Here is a 15,012-nt window from a genome sequence, read left to right as displayed (position 1 = left end):
TCAGATCTCTGCAGACAGCCTCAGACGGCCAGGGGAATAGATTATAGAGCAGAAAAAAGCTGCCCGACTCTCAAGAGAGAGTATTGCATTGTCTGTTTCCATGGCAACACTTTTTCGGCCAGCCACAGCAACAGGCAGTGTTAATTCTGGGAACCTTGGAGGCGATTGGAGATGAGATGGTAGGGAGGGGAAAATCTATTTGACTCAGATAATTGTAGTCTGAGGGAAAATGCAGTACTGTTATCGGGAGGGTGGTAATGAGAACATGGAGCTAAAAAGCTATTTCACATTGTTATTGTTTGTTACCAGCAGAGGGCTGTCTTGTTCTTTTAAGTGAACTCTGGCTTTTGACTTCACTTAAAAGTGTCTGGTATAAAACTACCTGTCTGGATATATTTATGCAGCCATTCCCAATTATTTTCAATGAAAATCATATGTTTTCATTACACAATTCAAAGATAATTCAATATCTTTTGAACGCATGCGGGTGAGAAATTACTGCGAGGGCCAAAATAGGCTTGGAATGGATGGATTACAGTGCATTTATTGGCACAGCATATTGTCCGACACCCCAGCCAAACTGAGTTTGGCCCATATGTGCTCTGGTTCCTGGGAGGTGTGGTGTGACTGGCACACAGGCTTAACTGAAGCCTAATGGGATCACTCTGGAGCAGCTGCCACTTCCCCCAAGAACCTGTTTCTGCCCTCAGCGCAGGATATGAGACGCTTACTATTTCCTCCCGACCCCATCCTGACCCTGGTTTGGTGGGCTTCCAGCACCAGTCAGGAGAGGAGGGAAAACCCTTTTACTCACTAGTACAGCCTGAGAGGTAAGTGCCTGGAACACAATGAGCGTACTGTTCATAAGCCTTGTGTTCAATTTAATGAGTATCAATTACACTCAAACAATATTAATGGGCCATGGAAATGAATGTCTGATAGCATTATTACACTAGCTGGGCTATAATGCTTGCGGTTCAAAGTTGCAACTCTTTCTCAATAATGAATAAAACATGGCCTGTAACAACAGGTTATAAAAGTATGATTCTAAAAGATTTAAATAAATCACATTTAGCAGAACCGAGGGGAGAATGTATGTATTACTTATCACCACAGGCGGGCAATGGGATAGAGATAGTCCATTCATACATTCATGGCTCTGTTTCGAGCTGACCAAAATTGTAGTCAGATACTTAACTTGGGATCGAATCAGCCTGGAACACATATTAAACATTTAATAAATCTGAGGGGTTGGGTTAAATGCAGAAGACACATTTCGGTTGAATGCATTCAATTGTACAACTGACTAGGTATCCCCCTTTTTTCCTTTTCCTTAATATGCCAGTTGTAGGGGGATGGTCATCGCACATGACCAGGCTTTATGTCGCATAAAGCCTGGTCATTGATGGTCTGGTCTTTGATGGATGGCCCTGGTGTCAGAGGGAGGGGAGAGTAAGTGTAGCGGTAATTGGACATGCCACTTTAATGGCAGCCTATCGGTCATTAGGCTCATCAGAGAGGCTTTAACACGCTGCCCAAGCATACAACACATCCTGCTATCACAGCATTTAATGAAATGACCAGTCATGCCACCCATAAGAACACATATGCTTAGGCTCAAACACACACAAATTCTGTTTCACAAACATGCGTGCGTACACACACACACACACACACACACACACACACACACACACACACACACACACACACACACACACACACAGGCCATCACTCACACAGCAGCATCTCACAGTGGGTGGCATGCTTCATTCTCTGAACAGTCCACAGGTGGGGAACAGAACAACCATCAGTCTCCAGTCTATCCTAATCTCTAAACAAATGGGGCTATATCTGCACTGTAATGTCTGTGTGTTTGAGTGATCTGGGGTTATGAGGTTAACATCACAAGAGCAGTTGATTATTATTCTAATCAATTTGGCTATATCAACCCTCCAGCGTCTTGGTATTTGAGTGATCTGGGGTGGTGGGGTTAACATCACAAGAGCAGTTCATTATTATTGTGAATCTCTAAACAAGATTGTATTTAACTGCACCTAGGGGGGTCTGTGTTGGAGACTGCTGGGGTCATCAAAACAAGATTGTATTTAACTGCACCTACGAGGTTCTGTGTTGGGGAATGCAAAACAATTCCTTTTTTCTTACATTCCACGGCTCCCACAGGTAGCACGGCTATTTCTCAGTGGAGGAAAGTAAATGGTAGCAATGGCAGGTGGCTTTATTGTAGGATGTGAACCAGTGCCCACTTAGTCTTCCACAAGGGCAAACTGCTGTTGAACTACCAATTACGTGGTACACTTTCTCTAAATCCACTGCTTGTAATAAAGAAAGAGAAAGCATCCTCCCAGTAGGCTGTATCGGTTCGCTCTCTCTAATTGATTTAAGTCTTTTACGTGATTGAGTGAAGTCTGTTGAACTGCCAATTATGTGATACACTTGCTCTGCATCTGCACTGCTGCTTACAGTAAATGAGCTTTCTTGTCTCAATCCATTCTCAGTAATTGTTTTTGCTAAGTCTATATGTGATGGGAGTAAAAGGCCTACTCTTTCACATGGCAGAGGGGCCAAGCAGTGGACATGAGTCAAGCATAAGGGATGTAAAACCCACAGGCCCTCTCACACAGGACTATTGAAACAGGACTATTTATCTCACCAGTCTCACCCATCTAGCCTGTCAGCCCCTCACTCAATGAGCTCTCCACCCTTTAATCTGTCCACCAAACATTGTCTTCACCCCTGGGGAGCCGGTTTTCTATTTATGGAGCAGTGTTGAGCGGATGTGAGACAATCAGAAAGCGCCTTCCTGACGTTGTGTTTGTGTGTGAGCTGTGCATTGTGGATGAGGAGTGGATGAGCGGACAAACAAACAGGAGCCAGTGACGGCATACAGGGAACAGAACAGATGCACAAGTATTATGTGTAAAATGGCAAAATATGGAGAAACAAGACGGACCAGATGCAACAACACCTTCTAGGAGAGGCTCTCTCAGCATGAGGACAAAAGCCTACACTTTAGGTGAGACAAATGCCAACTCACAGAAGCTGTAAACACACACACACACACACACACCCATATGGGCCTCAATATATATTCACAAACACACAGCTACCACCATTGTGCCTGAAACTCAAACCCACACAGTTTCTTAAATCCAGCAACAAGCGTACTGGAAATAAATGAGCAGGGAAAACACTCATTAACTGTAAACAAAGTCCACGGTACTAAACTAATGAAGATATTCACGAGTCGGAGAACACCAAGGAGAAGGTGGCGGAGACACCGAGAGAGAAGCAGATAGAGGAAGAGAAACGAGTGGGAGAGAGATGGAGAGAATGGAAGATAGAATGAGAGCGGGAGGGGAAGAAATTAAGAATATTTCAGGAGGTGTGAGAACACTTCCTCCCTGGGGCTCCATGTCTCTCTAGCCCTTTAATGTCTTTAATTAAAGCGAACAGTATTATCTGCTGCTCCCTTGGAGTGCGTTTACCAAACCGACACTTAGCTACAGCTCAGCTAATAGGGGAGGGGAAAGGGAGAGGGGTAAACTCTAATTATTTTATTATTTATTTATTTTCCCACCTTTATTTAACCAGGTAGGGAAGTTGAGAACACGTTCTCATTTACAATTGCGACCTGGCCAAGATAAAGCAAAGCAGTTCGACACATACAACAACACAGAGTTACACATGGAGTAAAACAAACATACAGTCAATAATACAGTAGAAAAATACGTCTATAGTGTAACGACCCTGGGTTTATAAGCGCGGAAATCGACTCTGCCGCTTGAGCATGCTTTGAGCATGCTTTTGCGGCACAGTCGATAGCGCGCCGGACCTCGGGCTAGAAGGTCGAGGGTTCGAGACCTGCTCCCCGCTGTTTCATTACAATATACAATGTGAGCAAGTGAGGTGAGATAAGGGAGGTAAAGGCAAAAAAAGGCCATGGTGGTGAAGTAAATACAATATGGCAAGTAAAACACTGGAATGGTTGATTTGCAGTGGAGGAATGTGCAAAGTAGAGATAGAAATAATGGGGTGCAAAGGAGCAAAATAAATAAATAAATACAGTAGGGAAAGAGGTAGTTGTTTGGGCTAAATTATAGATGGGCTATGTACAGGTGCAGTAATGACAGAAGGAAAAGAAAGGGGGAAGAAGGAAGTCATCGAGGGGGAGGGAAAAGATGGAGGGAGGAGGAGAGAGGAGGAAGATGGGAGATCAACGCTTCAAAAAATGAAGGAGGCTGCCACCGGCTAAGATGTACAGCGCTTAAATGTGTTGCTTCGGCTGATACACAATCACATTAAGCGGCAGCTTGTTAAATCATTCTCATTCCTCTGAGCCGATCTTTGGCCACAGGGGCAATTTCTCAAATGGCACGGAAAAGGTCTGACAGAGAGGGGGAGATGGAAGAGGCTAGTAAACGTTAGATGCATTTACTGTAGTCATCTTTTTTGATTCCATGGTTTTACCAAATGAACTTTTTGTTTTTTTAGTTTCCCAGAGATACTGTAGGTAGGGTGTTTCTGTTGCTCTGTATGTCACAGTGGAAGGACTAGTCTTTCATTGAAGCCTCCTTGCAGAATGTTGGGTCGAGCCATCAGTAGTGCCAGTCAGACAATTGGCAGAGCTTTGGGACAGATAAACACATTATTTTATTAGTTGAAAAAGATTACCCATTGAACAGTGCAATATTTCAGTGTTTAAAGTTCACAAGCAGAACTAATTTCCAGTGGTAGTTGGAGGTATTAACTTTGTTGTTTATGGCCCCCTTGGTCTCCATGGAGATAACCCCAGCACAAACCCTAATAAACCCCCAATAAACCCCAGGGCTGAAGTTAAGCATTAAGACCCTTTTGACCTACATCTGTACTGGCTAGATGTTGCAGATGATATGGCCAACCCAATCTACCCTCGGTTGAGTGATGGTGAACATTGCCTCCATTTTGCCCAGGCACAGCTCTGGCCCCCTGCCGTTTACTGTTTGCGACCCCCAATCACAGCCATGTCAGCAGGCTCCTTATCGTGATGGACAGCCACCTCTTACCCACCGCTCCATGTGTTTGCAGATTGAAAGATTATCTGGCAACCTACGGGTCCCCTTCCCTCAAAGAAAAACATACGAATCTATATCCACACAAATCACATGGAAACCATATGGGCCTTGTGGCTTCTTGGAATGGGAGTGAAAACAGAGGGCCACATATACAATTCATGGGCTCCTGTATAAAGAAAACAATAAGGGAGAGAGCACTTTGTTAGCTTGCCTGGCTCCAGCGGTAGACCAAAGCATCTTGGGTAAATAACACAATAGGGGTCCAAGCTGTCAGGGGGTGGGAGTTGATTTATATTCCCTCCTGGAAGGAGAATGAGGAGCAAAGGCCAGGATGACCTGAACACGAGGTGATATATGTGGCCGCAATTGCATCAAACTGACAACAGATGGCACACTGTAGTTGGTGATTTGTATGCTGTGTACACTCACACGGGGTGGTCACTAGTTTAGAGGACAGAAGGTTTTAGATGCTCCACCAGTATTGAGTGTTTGATTGAGAGTATTGCCAAGACAAAGAGTCAGCTGGTGACCACTGTGATAATGAACTGCTGATAGAGAAGTATCTCACAGCTTATGGCCATACCACCAATCACAGGGCCATATTCTGAGGCAACATTCTCCTCTGAGCGACATTTATACATAAGAAGGTTACTGAAGGTGTGTTTATGCAAAATATTTAAATAGGTGACATCTTGGAAATTACTTAAGGACGAACAACACCAACCTATAATCAATACCACATTTGATCAACAGAGGATTTAAATGAATGTACAGTGCATTTGGAAAGTATTCAGACCCCTTGACTATTTCCACAAAAATTCTCATCAATCTACACAGAATACCCCATAATGACAAAGTGAAAACAGGTTTCATAGAAATATCTTATTTACATAAGTATTCAGAACCTTTGCTATGAGACTCAAAATTGAGCTCAGGTGCATCCTGTTTCCATTGATCATCATTGAGATGTTTCTACAACATGATTGGAGTCCACCTGTGGTAAATTCAATTGATTAGACATGATTTGGAAAGGCACACACCTGTCTATATAAGGTCCCACAATTGACAGTGCATGTCAGAGCAAAAACCCAAGACATGAGGTTGAAGGAATTGTCCGTGGAGCCCAGAGACAGGATTGTGTCAAGGCACAGATCTGGGGAAGGGTACCAAAACATTTCTGCAGCATTGAAGATCCTCAAGAACACAGTGGCCTCCATCATTCTTAAATGGAAGAATTTTGGAACCATCAAGACTCTTCCTAGAGCTGGCCGCCTGGCCAAACTGAGCAATCGGGGGAGAAGGGCCTTGGTCAGGGAGGTGACCAAGAACCCGTTGGTCTCTCTGACAGAGCTCCATAGTTCCTCTGTGGAGATGGGAGAACCTTCCAGAAAGACAACCATCTCTGCAGCACTCCACCAATCAGGCCTTTATGGTAGAGTGCCAAGCGCCACGTCTGGAGGAAACCTGGCACAATCAATTCGGTGAAGCATGGTGGTGGGAGCATCATGCTGTGGGGATGTTTTTCAGCAGCAAGGACTGTGAGACTATTCAGGATCGAGGGAAAGATGAACGGAGCAAAGTACAGAGAGATCCTTGATGAAAACCTGCTCCAGAGTACTCAGGACCTCAGACTGGGGCAAAGGTTCACCTTCCAACAGGACAACGACCCTAAGCACACAGCCAAAACATCGCAGGAGTGGCTTTGGGAGAAGTCTCTGAATGTCCTTGAGTTGCCCAGCCACTGCTCGGACAGAACCCGATCTAACTCTCTCTAGAGAGACCTGAAAATAGCTGTGCCGGTACACTTTCCATTCAACCTCACAGAGCTTGAGAGGATCTGAAGAGAAGAATGGGAGAAACTCCCCAAATACAGGTGTGCCAAGCTTGTAGCGTCATACCCAAGAAGACTCGAGGCTGTAACGGCTGCCAAAGGTGCTTAAAAAGTACTGAGTAAAGGGTCTGAATACTTGTGAAATAGTTGGGGAAGTTCCTGAATGTCATGTTTCATAGGAATGAGTGTTGGTGGTAGGAAAATCCCTAAACTTCACTGCTTTTCACAACCTGATCATTTTAACTGAAGCATTTTGATATCTATGCTGCCTCTCAACCTGTGGTCTCAGCATAGATATATTCATCATGGGTCCCACCCACTCCAAATAGCCCAATTATCCTCTGTGTAGTCTAGCACTATGATAACATTCATGCCATATCCTACAGAGAAAAATGTATAGACAAATAGACAGAAAATGGATCCACCATCCATATAGGTCAGCGGAATATGCAAGAATGTTCTCTATTGTGATAAAAAAATAAAAATAATGAGTGCCTTTGATATTTTAAGTAGAAATGTTAAAAGCTTGTTATATTCAATATAGTGCCCTTTAATATATACCACATGGAGAATTCAATAAATATTTTTTTTGTATATGAACAAAGGCTTTTGACATGCCCTTCCATGCACCCTCGGTGACATACGGGAAGATTTGAATCCCTTTACCCCCAACTTTTCTCCCAAATGTCCACCGTCATTGTAGATCCCTAGTTATGTTGTTGCTTTGAACAGTCATTTCTGAAGATGATTATTCATTTCATGTGATTAGTGATTCATTTTAAGGCCAACCCTGTTATATTAACTGAACTCTCTTTTTAATATGGTGAAACTATTCGTTTTTAAATATTTTTTTCAAAAGAAACATTTGACATCTAACAGTCAAATTATAGTGTAAAAGAAGGTGAGCTGGTTCTACTCTTTTTTAAAACAATTTTCTGGTGTTTTGTGTTGGAAAATCCATTGAGTCCAGCATAACAACTGTTATCCATCATCTATGTTACCCTTAGACAGGCTAGACATTTTTTTAAAGCTTGCATTCAATTGCCCATCCCTGTTGCACACAACAATCTTCCATTTGTTTCCCTTATCACAAGATTTATGGGTGATTTAAGATGAAATCGTCAACCCTGTTACTTTATTTGGCACATAAATATGCACTTTCTACAGTCATTTTTTAAATGTAACCTCATGAGATGGGAAAACGTGTTTTTTAAATTAAGTTGAACATGTGCTCTTTATGACAGAATGTTGAAATAAATTGAATAACAAGATAGGCCTACATGATTTGACCTCGTTCTTTTTTGAGTTCCCAGTTGTCATTAAAGCACCATTAGAGACACGTTCATCGTGCTTTCAAGACAACTTGGAACTCGGGAAAAAACGAGGTCAAATAATGACGTCAGTGATCTTCAGGTCGGAGCGCTAGAAAAAAAGCCCCAGTTACTCGGAATACTCCGAATACCAAATCTGAGCTCGTTTTTTCAGAGTTCCTAGTTGTCTTGAACGCTTTGAATTCGGGAAGTCTGAGATTTCCGAATTTCCAGTTCTTTTGAACGCGGCATCAGGCCAATGCGGTTTCTGCATTATGTGCATTTACATGACACTTCAACATTCTATGATAGCCATTTTAGCTCCCCATTAATATTACATGGGAATATACAAAAAAAGACTATAAAACGGAATGTATAGAATGAGCATTAGGATGCATAAACATGATACTTCAACGTTCTATTGCAGCCATGTTGGTTTACCATTAACATTACATGGAGAATATTTAAACAATGCTATGCAATTGAATGTCTAGAATTAGAACAATATTCACAATTCTAAAAGTTGGCCTAACTATTTTAGGGTGCGTTCGTAAATTCACTCTGGCTATCTACTCCGATTTCAGAGTAATCTCGTCTGAGTGTGTCAGAGCGCAGAATAACTGATGAATTTACGAACGGACAATCTGACAACGCTCTGAATTTACGACCAGAGGGCACTCTGAGTGTACTCTGGCACTCCAGATTGAATTTACGAACGCACCCTTAATATATGGCTCTGGTTTTAGGCGGCATATTGTGACATCACAACCAATCCCCCACTCAGAATGCGTGCGAATGCTTAGTGGAAATAACCGACACACCGAACATGAGTGTTACTTTTTTCTGGTGCCATTTAGCGAACACCAGAGACATACCTGTACGCCCCACACGGGGAGGGGTTTTGAATGTTTTGTGTGACTGTCAAGTCGACTCTAATTTGAAATCGAGAAAATACGACGTCTGACTGAAGATCCAACCTATAGCTTACCGACTCCGGTCTGTTTTGCGGTCTAGTCCTATTATATATTTTTATTGAGAAGCAATCAGTCAAGGAATATTAAGTCTGTTCTGGTGTGGTGTGGTGTTGGGGATTTTATATCCACCTCGTCTTTTTAGAAGAATGGCGAGAGACGCTAAACATTGCCCTGTATCACCAATGAAAAACAGTTTGTTGGTGACAGCAGGGATACTTCTGATTATTCAAGGTAAGAACCATGAACATTTACCCTATTTTCTGTAATCTCCAGTCCTTTTATTACCTTTACGTTTTCTTAATGTGTTTCAATGGGTCACGTTCATTCAAATGTTCGGTATCGGCAACCGAACTGTGCCATAGATCCATTCACAGTCCCATATGAAACGCATGCACATTGTGTGGCTCATCAACACGGTCATACATGATTTCAGAGGTGGCGGTATTGGATTTCGCAAGACTTGTTATGGAAGTTGACTTATACACAATACCGTCTGGTTCCTCCCGAGTTTCGGTACGCCATGTTATGCATGCAAGGTGTGGCCTCCCGGGGTATTTATTACTCAGAGCGCGCAGACTGCAGCGCAGGTGTGATTGTTCCGAATCACCTTAATCCAGTCGTGGTCTGTTTCGACACCGACTCGGTTGATTTTGTTTTGTTTTGTTTGTTGGTATCCGCAGATCAAGTTTCATTCAGCCAATAGTGATCTAGCTGATATTTTACAAGAACTGAAATGAAGTCAGACAAAGCAACAGGGTGTTGCTGTAGGCTACAAGACATTGTCAGCAAAGACACTTGGTTATGAGCGTTTTGTGTGGTTTGACTGACTGGTCCGTTGTGACAAGGGAAAAAACGAGAATGGACTCTACCTACATGTGTATTTATCCTACTGTTTTTACCAACCAAATGTCAATCTATTGTAGCCTCAAAACTGTAAAATGAAGATGGCTAATGTAGCCTACATAGCATATGAACTAGTTATTTTAACCTTATAAACAATTCAGTTGTCATGTCTCCAAGAACTTACCTGCATTCAGCACAATTGAAGAGTGCATTGACTGCAAGCCTCATCACTGCCAAAACCTGAGCATGGATATGAAAAATAAGGTTTCTCCTAAGGTTGGACTGGTGTTTGACCAGAGAGAGTATAGATGTCTTGAGCCTGTTAGGGTTTAGAGCTACTAGATTTGAGGAATTTATTGATTTTGATGGTTGATTGCACATGTTGCACAGTGTTCCATAGGCCTATGTAAATTGTGTTTACTGTACATTTACTGTAGCCTGATGCTTTTAGTCATATTAAGAGTTTCTGGGTAGAGGTTTGCCTGGGTTTATAGTTCAGATTTTGAGCTGGTTGTCATGGATACTCCTGAGTGGCAGCATTAATTTGGGGCATTGAGATGGCCATCTTGTCTGGTGGCTTTGCTAGTATACTGTTTGATACATCTTGAATTCGGGCCTGGGGTGTGGGGGGGAAAAAAATCAGTTTTGTGTACTGTAATGTTTTAGTAAGCGTAAAGACAATTCCACTTTTCTAGGAATCCATCTTGCAATTTTTATGTCCATACAAATCCTCATTGCAAACAGGTATTGTAAAGCCTGCAGTAGAATTTAAGCAAAAAGACTGTCTCCTTGCTTGGATACATTTCTGAATGTTTATGATTTCAGAGCTCAATCAACATTCGAAGCACCCTGAATAAACTGAACATAACAAACTTCTATCCCCCCAATCCCCCATCCAATACCTCCACCCAGAGTAAAAAAATCCCTGCCCTTTCACAGTATGCCCATTCTCTCTTTCTAGCCTATTTTCAGACTTTGCTCCAGCTCCTGTCCTGGCCCTTTGTTGGAGCAGCTTTAGTCATTGGTCCGATATCCCCCCTTCCCCTCCCTCTCCAACCGGAGTTCTGGGCCCCATTGTTTATAGACGTGTGGTGTGTCAGAGATTCGGGGGGGGGGGGGGACTCAAACAGAAAATGTTTAGGTAAAAGTTCCTGCATGTCCTCAACTCACCCAAACCATGCCTCTCGCTGAAGGGGAGGTATCAACTATAATTTCCTAATTTCCTCAGTCTTCTATGTAGAGGTTTTCAGGCATGGTAAAATAAAATGACCTACTCTCTGTTATAACAACAATTCCAAAAGAAAATGATACATTTTATTTTTATGGCCGGTCAACCGTCTCAAGGATTACTGTGGAATAACCCAGATAATCTTACAGGCAAATGGAATAGAACGGCACCTTCACAAATGTATAAAGACATGCAGAGGAGTAATCCATGCAACTAGAAACATAAATGAATAGCGCAATGGTGGAGTAATGAGATGGGTTCACCAGAAATAAACGCCCTCTCCTCCACCAAGTAACTTCTAAATCGTTTGCAACAAGTTGTTTATGTCAACCCCTCCTGCTGATGCAACCGAGATGGCGGCAGATAACCTACAGTTTTTTTTCCATTTTTTTTCCTTTTTTTCCTAGTCTTTCAAACCCCTCCACCCACCTGCAGTTTGAGATGAAACGGAGGCTAAAGAGATGGATTTCTGAGTGGGCTAGGAGAACTCTCGCCCTTCCATGTGCCCTCTGTCTAAATCAGAATGTCTGACTTGGCTCCCTGCGACTCCCCTGCGTTTAGCATGTCATTCCCATTTGCATACTGCACACTAACATCTCTCTCCACCAGTGTCGGGGTGAAAATGTATTCACAGCACCTCTCAATGTAAAACAGACACAGAATATAATAGTTTTTTCCCCCGCCGGTCCAGCGCAAGCTTTATTAATTACTTTTATATCCCTCAGTAATTCTAGGGTTGATTGAAAATTGTGCCTGACAGCTGCAGCACAATGCTTGCCCTCGCCACTTCAGTGTGCTCTCCTTCAAGCACTTCATCACAACATGTAGTCTCTGCAGACCTGGCGACCGTTCTGTCTGGCTGTTAAAAGGCATGGCAAACACGTGGTTAATTGTCTTTATGGTAGATGTCGTAACCCGTCTCTGGTCTGGCTCAAACAGGAGCTAAGCACCGTCACGTTTTCCATCACTTTTGTATCCGTTCACTTTTTGTGGAGTCTATAGGCAAAATTTGAACCGGAAGACTAAACAAAAATGGATCTAGTTGCTTCCCTTAAAGAGGTCTTATTACCACTTCATCTTCTGATTTTAATTTGTGCAGCTCCCTTACCCCTAGGCATCAAAGCAAAAATGGAATGAAATGATATGCATGGAAAAACAGAAAACATTGAGGCCAGGATGCATTTTCATGACTGTTGTCTTGGGTAGCAAACAAAAAGATAAACATTTAGCTTCCATTTTCCAGTGGGTTTGGCAAATGAAACGGACAGGCATGTCTAGGCCTGACAGTCTAACCCCAGAGTCTATTTTCAGTGCAGAGGCTTTTGCAAATGTGATGATGAGACCCCAATACCTTGAGATGTTTCTATTGGTCTTTTACTTTCAAGGGGAGTGATTTATAGGCACCCAATTGTCACACTGGGTGAGTGATTGCTGCAGAGGTTGCTAATAAGATGCATTCTCTTTCAAGTATGCTCCGTTACATTTTTTTGCATGCCATTTCCAGCAGGCCCAATCCGATGATCCTGGCGTATAAAATCCAGGCCTACACAAATGTTTAAACAGTTAAGAATGTTTGACTGGTGAGCGGGAGTGCAGAAGGGATGTGAGCACATGCTAAGGAGACTTACTGTTCGCAGCATCGCACATTCTTACACATTGACAGGAGGTTGTCGGAATCATCCAGCACACGGCACTGAACACCGTTGATGAGACACAGGGGCATGATCTGATCCAACTAGAATACAGAACGACTGGAATAACTCAAAACAGCCTCCCAGTAAGCGTGACCACGTCCCGGATTGTGTGGGACAGTCCCGCATTTCAGCCCATTGTTCCGTGTCCCGCGACCAAACAATCATCTCCCGCATTTTATCAACAAATTCAAACACCGCAAAATTTAGAAAAAAAAGTAGAGTTGTCCCATATTTCAGTCAGACATTCCAACCTGTCTCTTGCAGTCACGTTGCACTTATGAGAAAGTGATGCTCCTCATCCAACCTGACAGAGCTTGAGAGGATCTGCAGAGAAGAATGGGAGAAACTCCTCAAATACGGGTGTACCAAGCTTGTAGTATCATACCCAAGAAGACTCGAGGCTGGAATCGCTGCCAAAGGTGCTTCAACAAAGTACTGAGTAAAGGGTCTGAATACATGTAAATGTGATTTTTCAGTTCTTTGTTTTTAATACATTTGCTTAAATGTCTAAAGTTATTTTTGCTTTTGTCATTATGGCGTGTTCTGTGTAGATTGAGGGGGGGAAAAAACAATTAAATCCATTTTAGAATAAGGATGTAACGTAACAAAATGTGGAAAAAGTCATGGGGTCTGAATACTTTCTGAACGCACTGTACATATTGTATCATAAGGATGTTGTACCGGTGATTAACATTTCTCCAATCGTTGTTGAGATCTGATGTTGTGCGCAGCGCAAGAGGAGACGTAGGCCAATGTCATTGGTTGACGAAATACCTATCACATTTCTCAAATCCTTTCAGGCTAAACTTTGAGAGGACAGTTAGGCCTCACTACTTACACAAAGCGTGCGTCTGACAAAGAGCTACAAAAGTAAGTAAATAGCCGTATTCAGGGGAGGACCATCCTCCTCAGTGAACTTCATAAAAATGCTAAAACATTTTCAGAAGTTATCCTTCTTAGATATAACTATACTAAATATATTCACGTCACCAAGTAATTGTTTAAAACACACTGTTTTGCAATGAAAGTCGTCTGTAGCCTCGACAGTACTCCCTGGGGTAACATATGGTGTAGCTGGAGGACAGCCAGTTTCCGTCCTCCTCTGGGTACATTGACTTCAATACAAAACCTAGGAGGCTCATGGTTTTCACCCCCTTCCATACACTTACACAGTAATTAAGATGACTTCCAGAGGATGTCCTCCAACGTATCAGAGCTAGCTATATTTTGTGGTATTTGATTCACTTAATTAGCTAGTGAATGCAGCTAGCTAGTTTAAACACCTGGCTCTAACAGAGAGGGGTGCTATGTTAGCTAGCTGGCTAAGGCTATCCAACACTGGAACTCTTCCATGTTTTGGTAAGCTTTTGGTTTTATAAATGTATTGCCACCGGGGCCTGCCGGTGTAACTGCTTGCTGTACACTGTACTGCATGATTGTAGCAGGTTTATTGACATGTTAGTTCCAGTAGCTATGCTGACTAGGAAGTTAGCTAATAGTGAAAACGATGTAGACTGTGCGTAGTGGTTATGGTATGAAGGTTTGGCTTGGAAAGGTTTTCTCGCCTGGTCACAGACAGCTGTTGTGTTGTGCACTGAAGTCCACAATCAAAGGAAAAAGGTGAGAGGAGGACAGAATCGAGAAGGAATTATACAACGAGCAAAGTGATCATGCTGTTTGTATGTGGCTGCTATGAAAGTGAACTGCGTGTGCGGGTGATAGGGGTGTATTCATTCTGCTAATTCTGTTGAAAAAGTTTCTTAAACGGAAACAAAACTGGGATAAAAATAACTGAATTTGTCCAATAGAAACTCATTTGGACCAATGATTACACCTTAGATCAGCTAGATGCAAGGTGGTATTGAATGTGTCCCTATCTGTCACCTTGATTACTAAAAAAATTCTCTCAATCTCTGCACCTACATTGTATACTTTCATTCATAGGCTAGGTTGTAGTAACCTGATGATGGGTATAGGGAATATTTTAGTATCATGTAGTAGCCTAAACCTATCTTATGTTACATTGAACTGGGCGAATGTAATATGAATGACAGTCA

The 15,012-nt window shown here is 42.5% G+C and overlaps 1 protein-coding gene across 1 annotated transcript in view; it reads left to right on the top strand.

The window, feature by feature from the left end:
- Positions 1-8,967: 8,967 nt before the first annotated feature.
- LOC139554622 (poliovirus receptor-like) overlaps positions 8,968-15,012 on the top strand; it is a 44,990-nt gene continuing 38,945 nt past the window's right edge. Inside the window, exon 1 of the mRNA XM_071367582.1 lies at positions 8,968-9,421. Within this exon, the coding sequence (XP_071223683.1) occupies positions 9,337-9,421 (85 nt within the window). The 5' untranslated portion in view covers positions 8,968-9,336. The remainder of the gene's footprint in view (positions 9,422-15,012) is intronic.

The sequence above is a fragment of the Salvelinus alpinus genome, chromosome 26, assembly GCF_045679555.1.
Source record: "Salvelinus alpinus chromosome 26, SLU_Salpinus.1, whole genome shotgun sequence".
NCBI lineage: Eukaryota > Metazoa > Chordata > Actinopteri > Salmoniformes > Salmonidae > Salvelinus > Salvelinus alpinus.
Note: the sequence above shows the minus strand (reverse complement) of the source record. Positions and strands in the feature narration are given on the sequence as shown.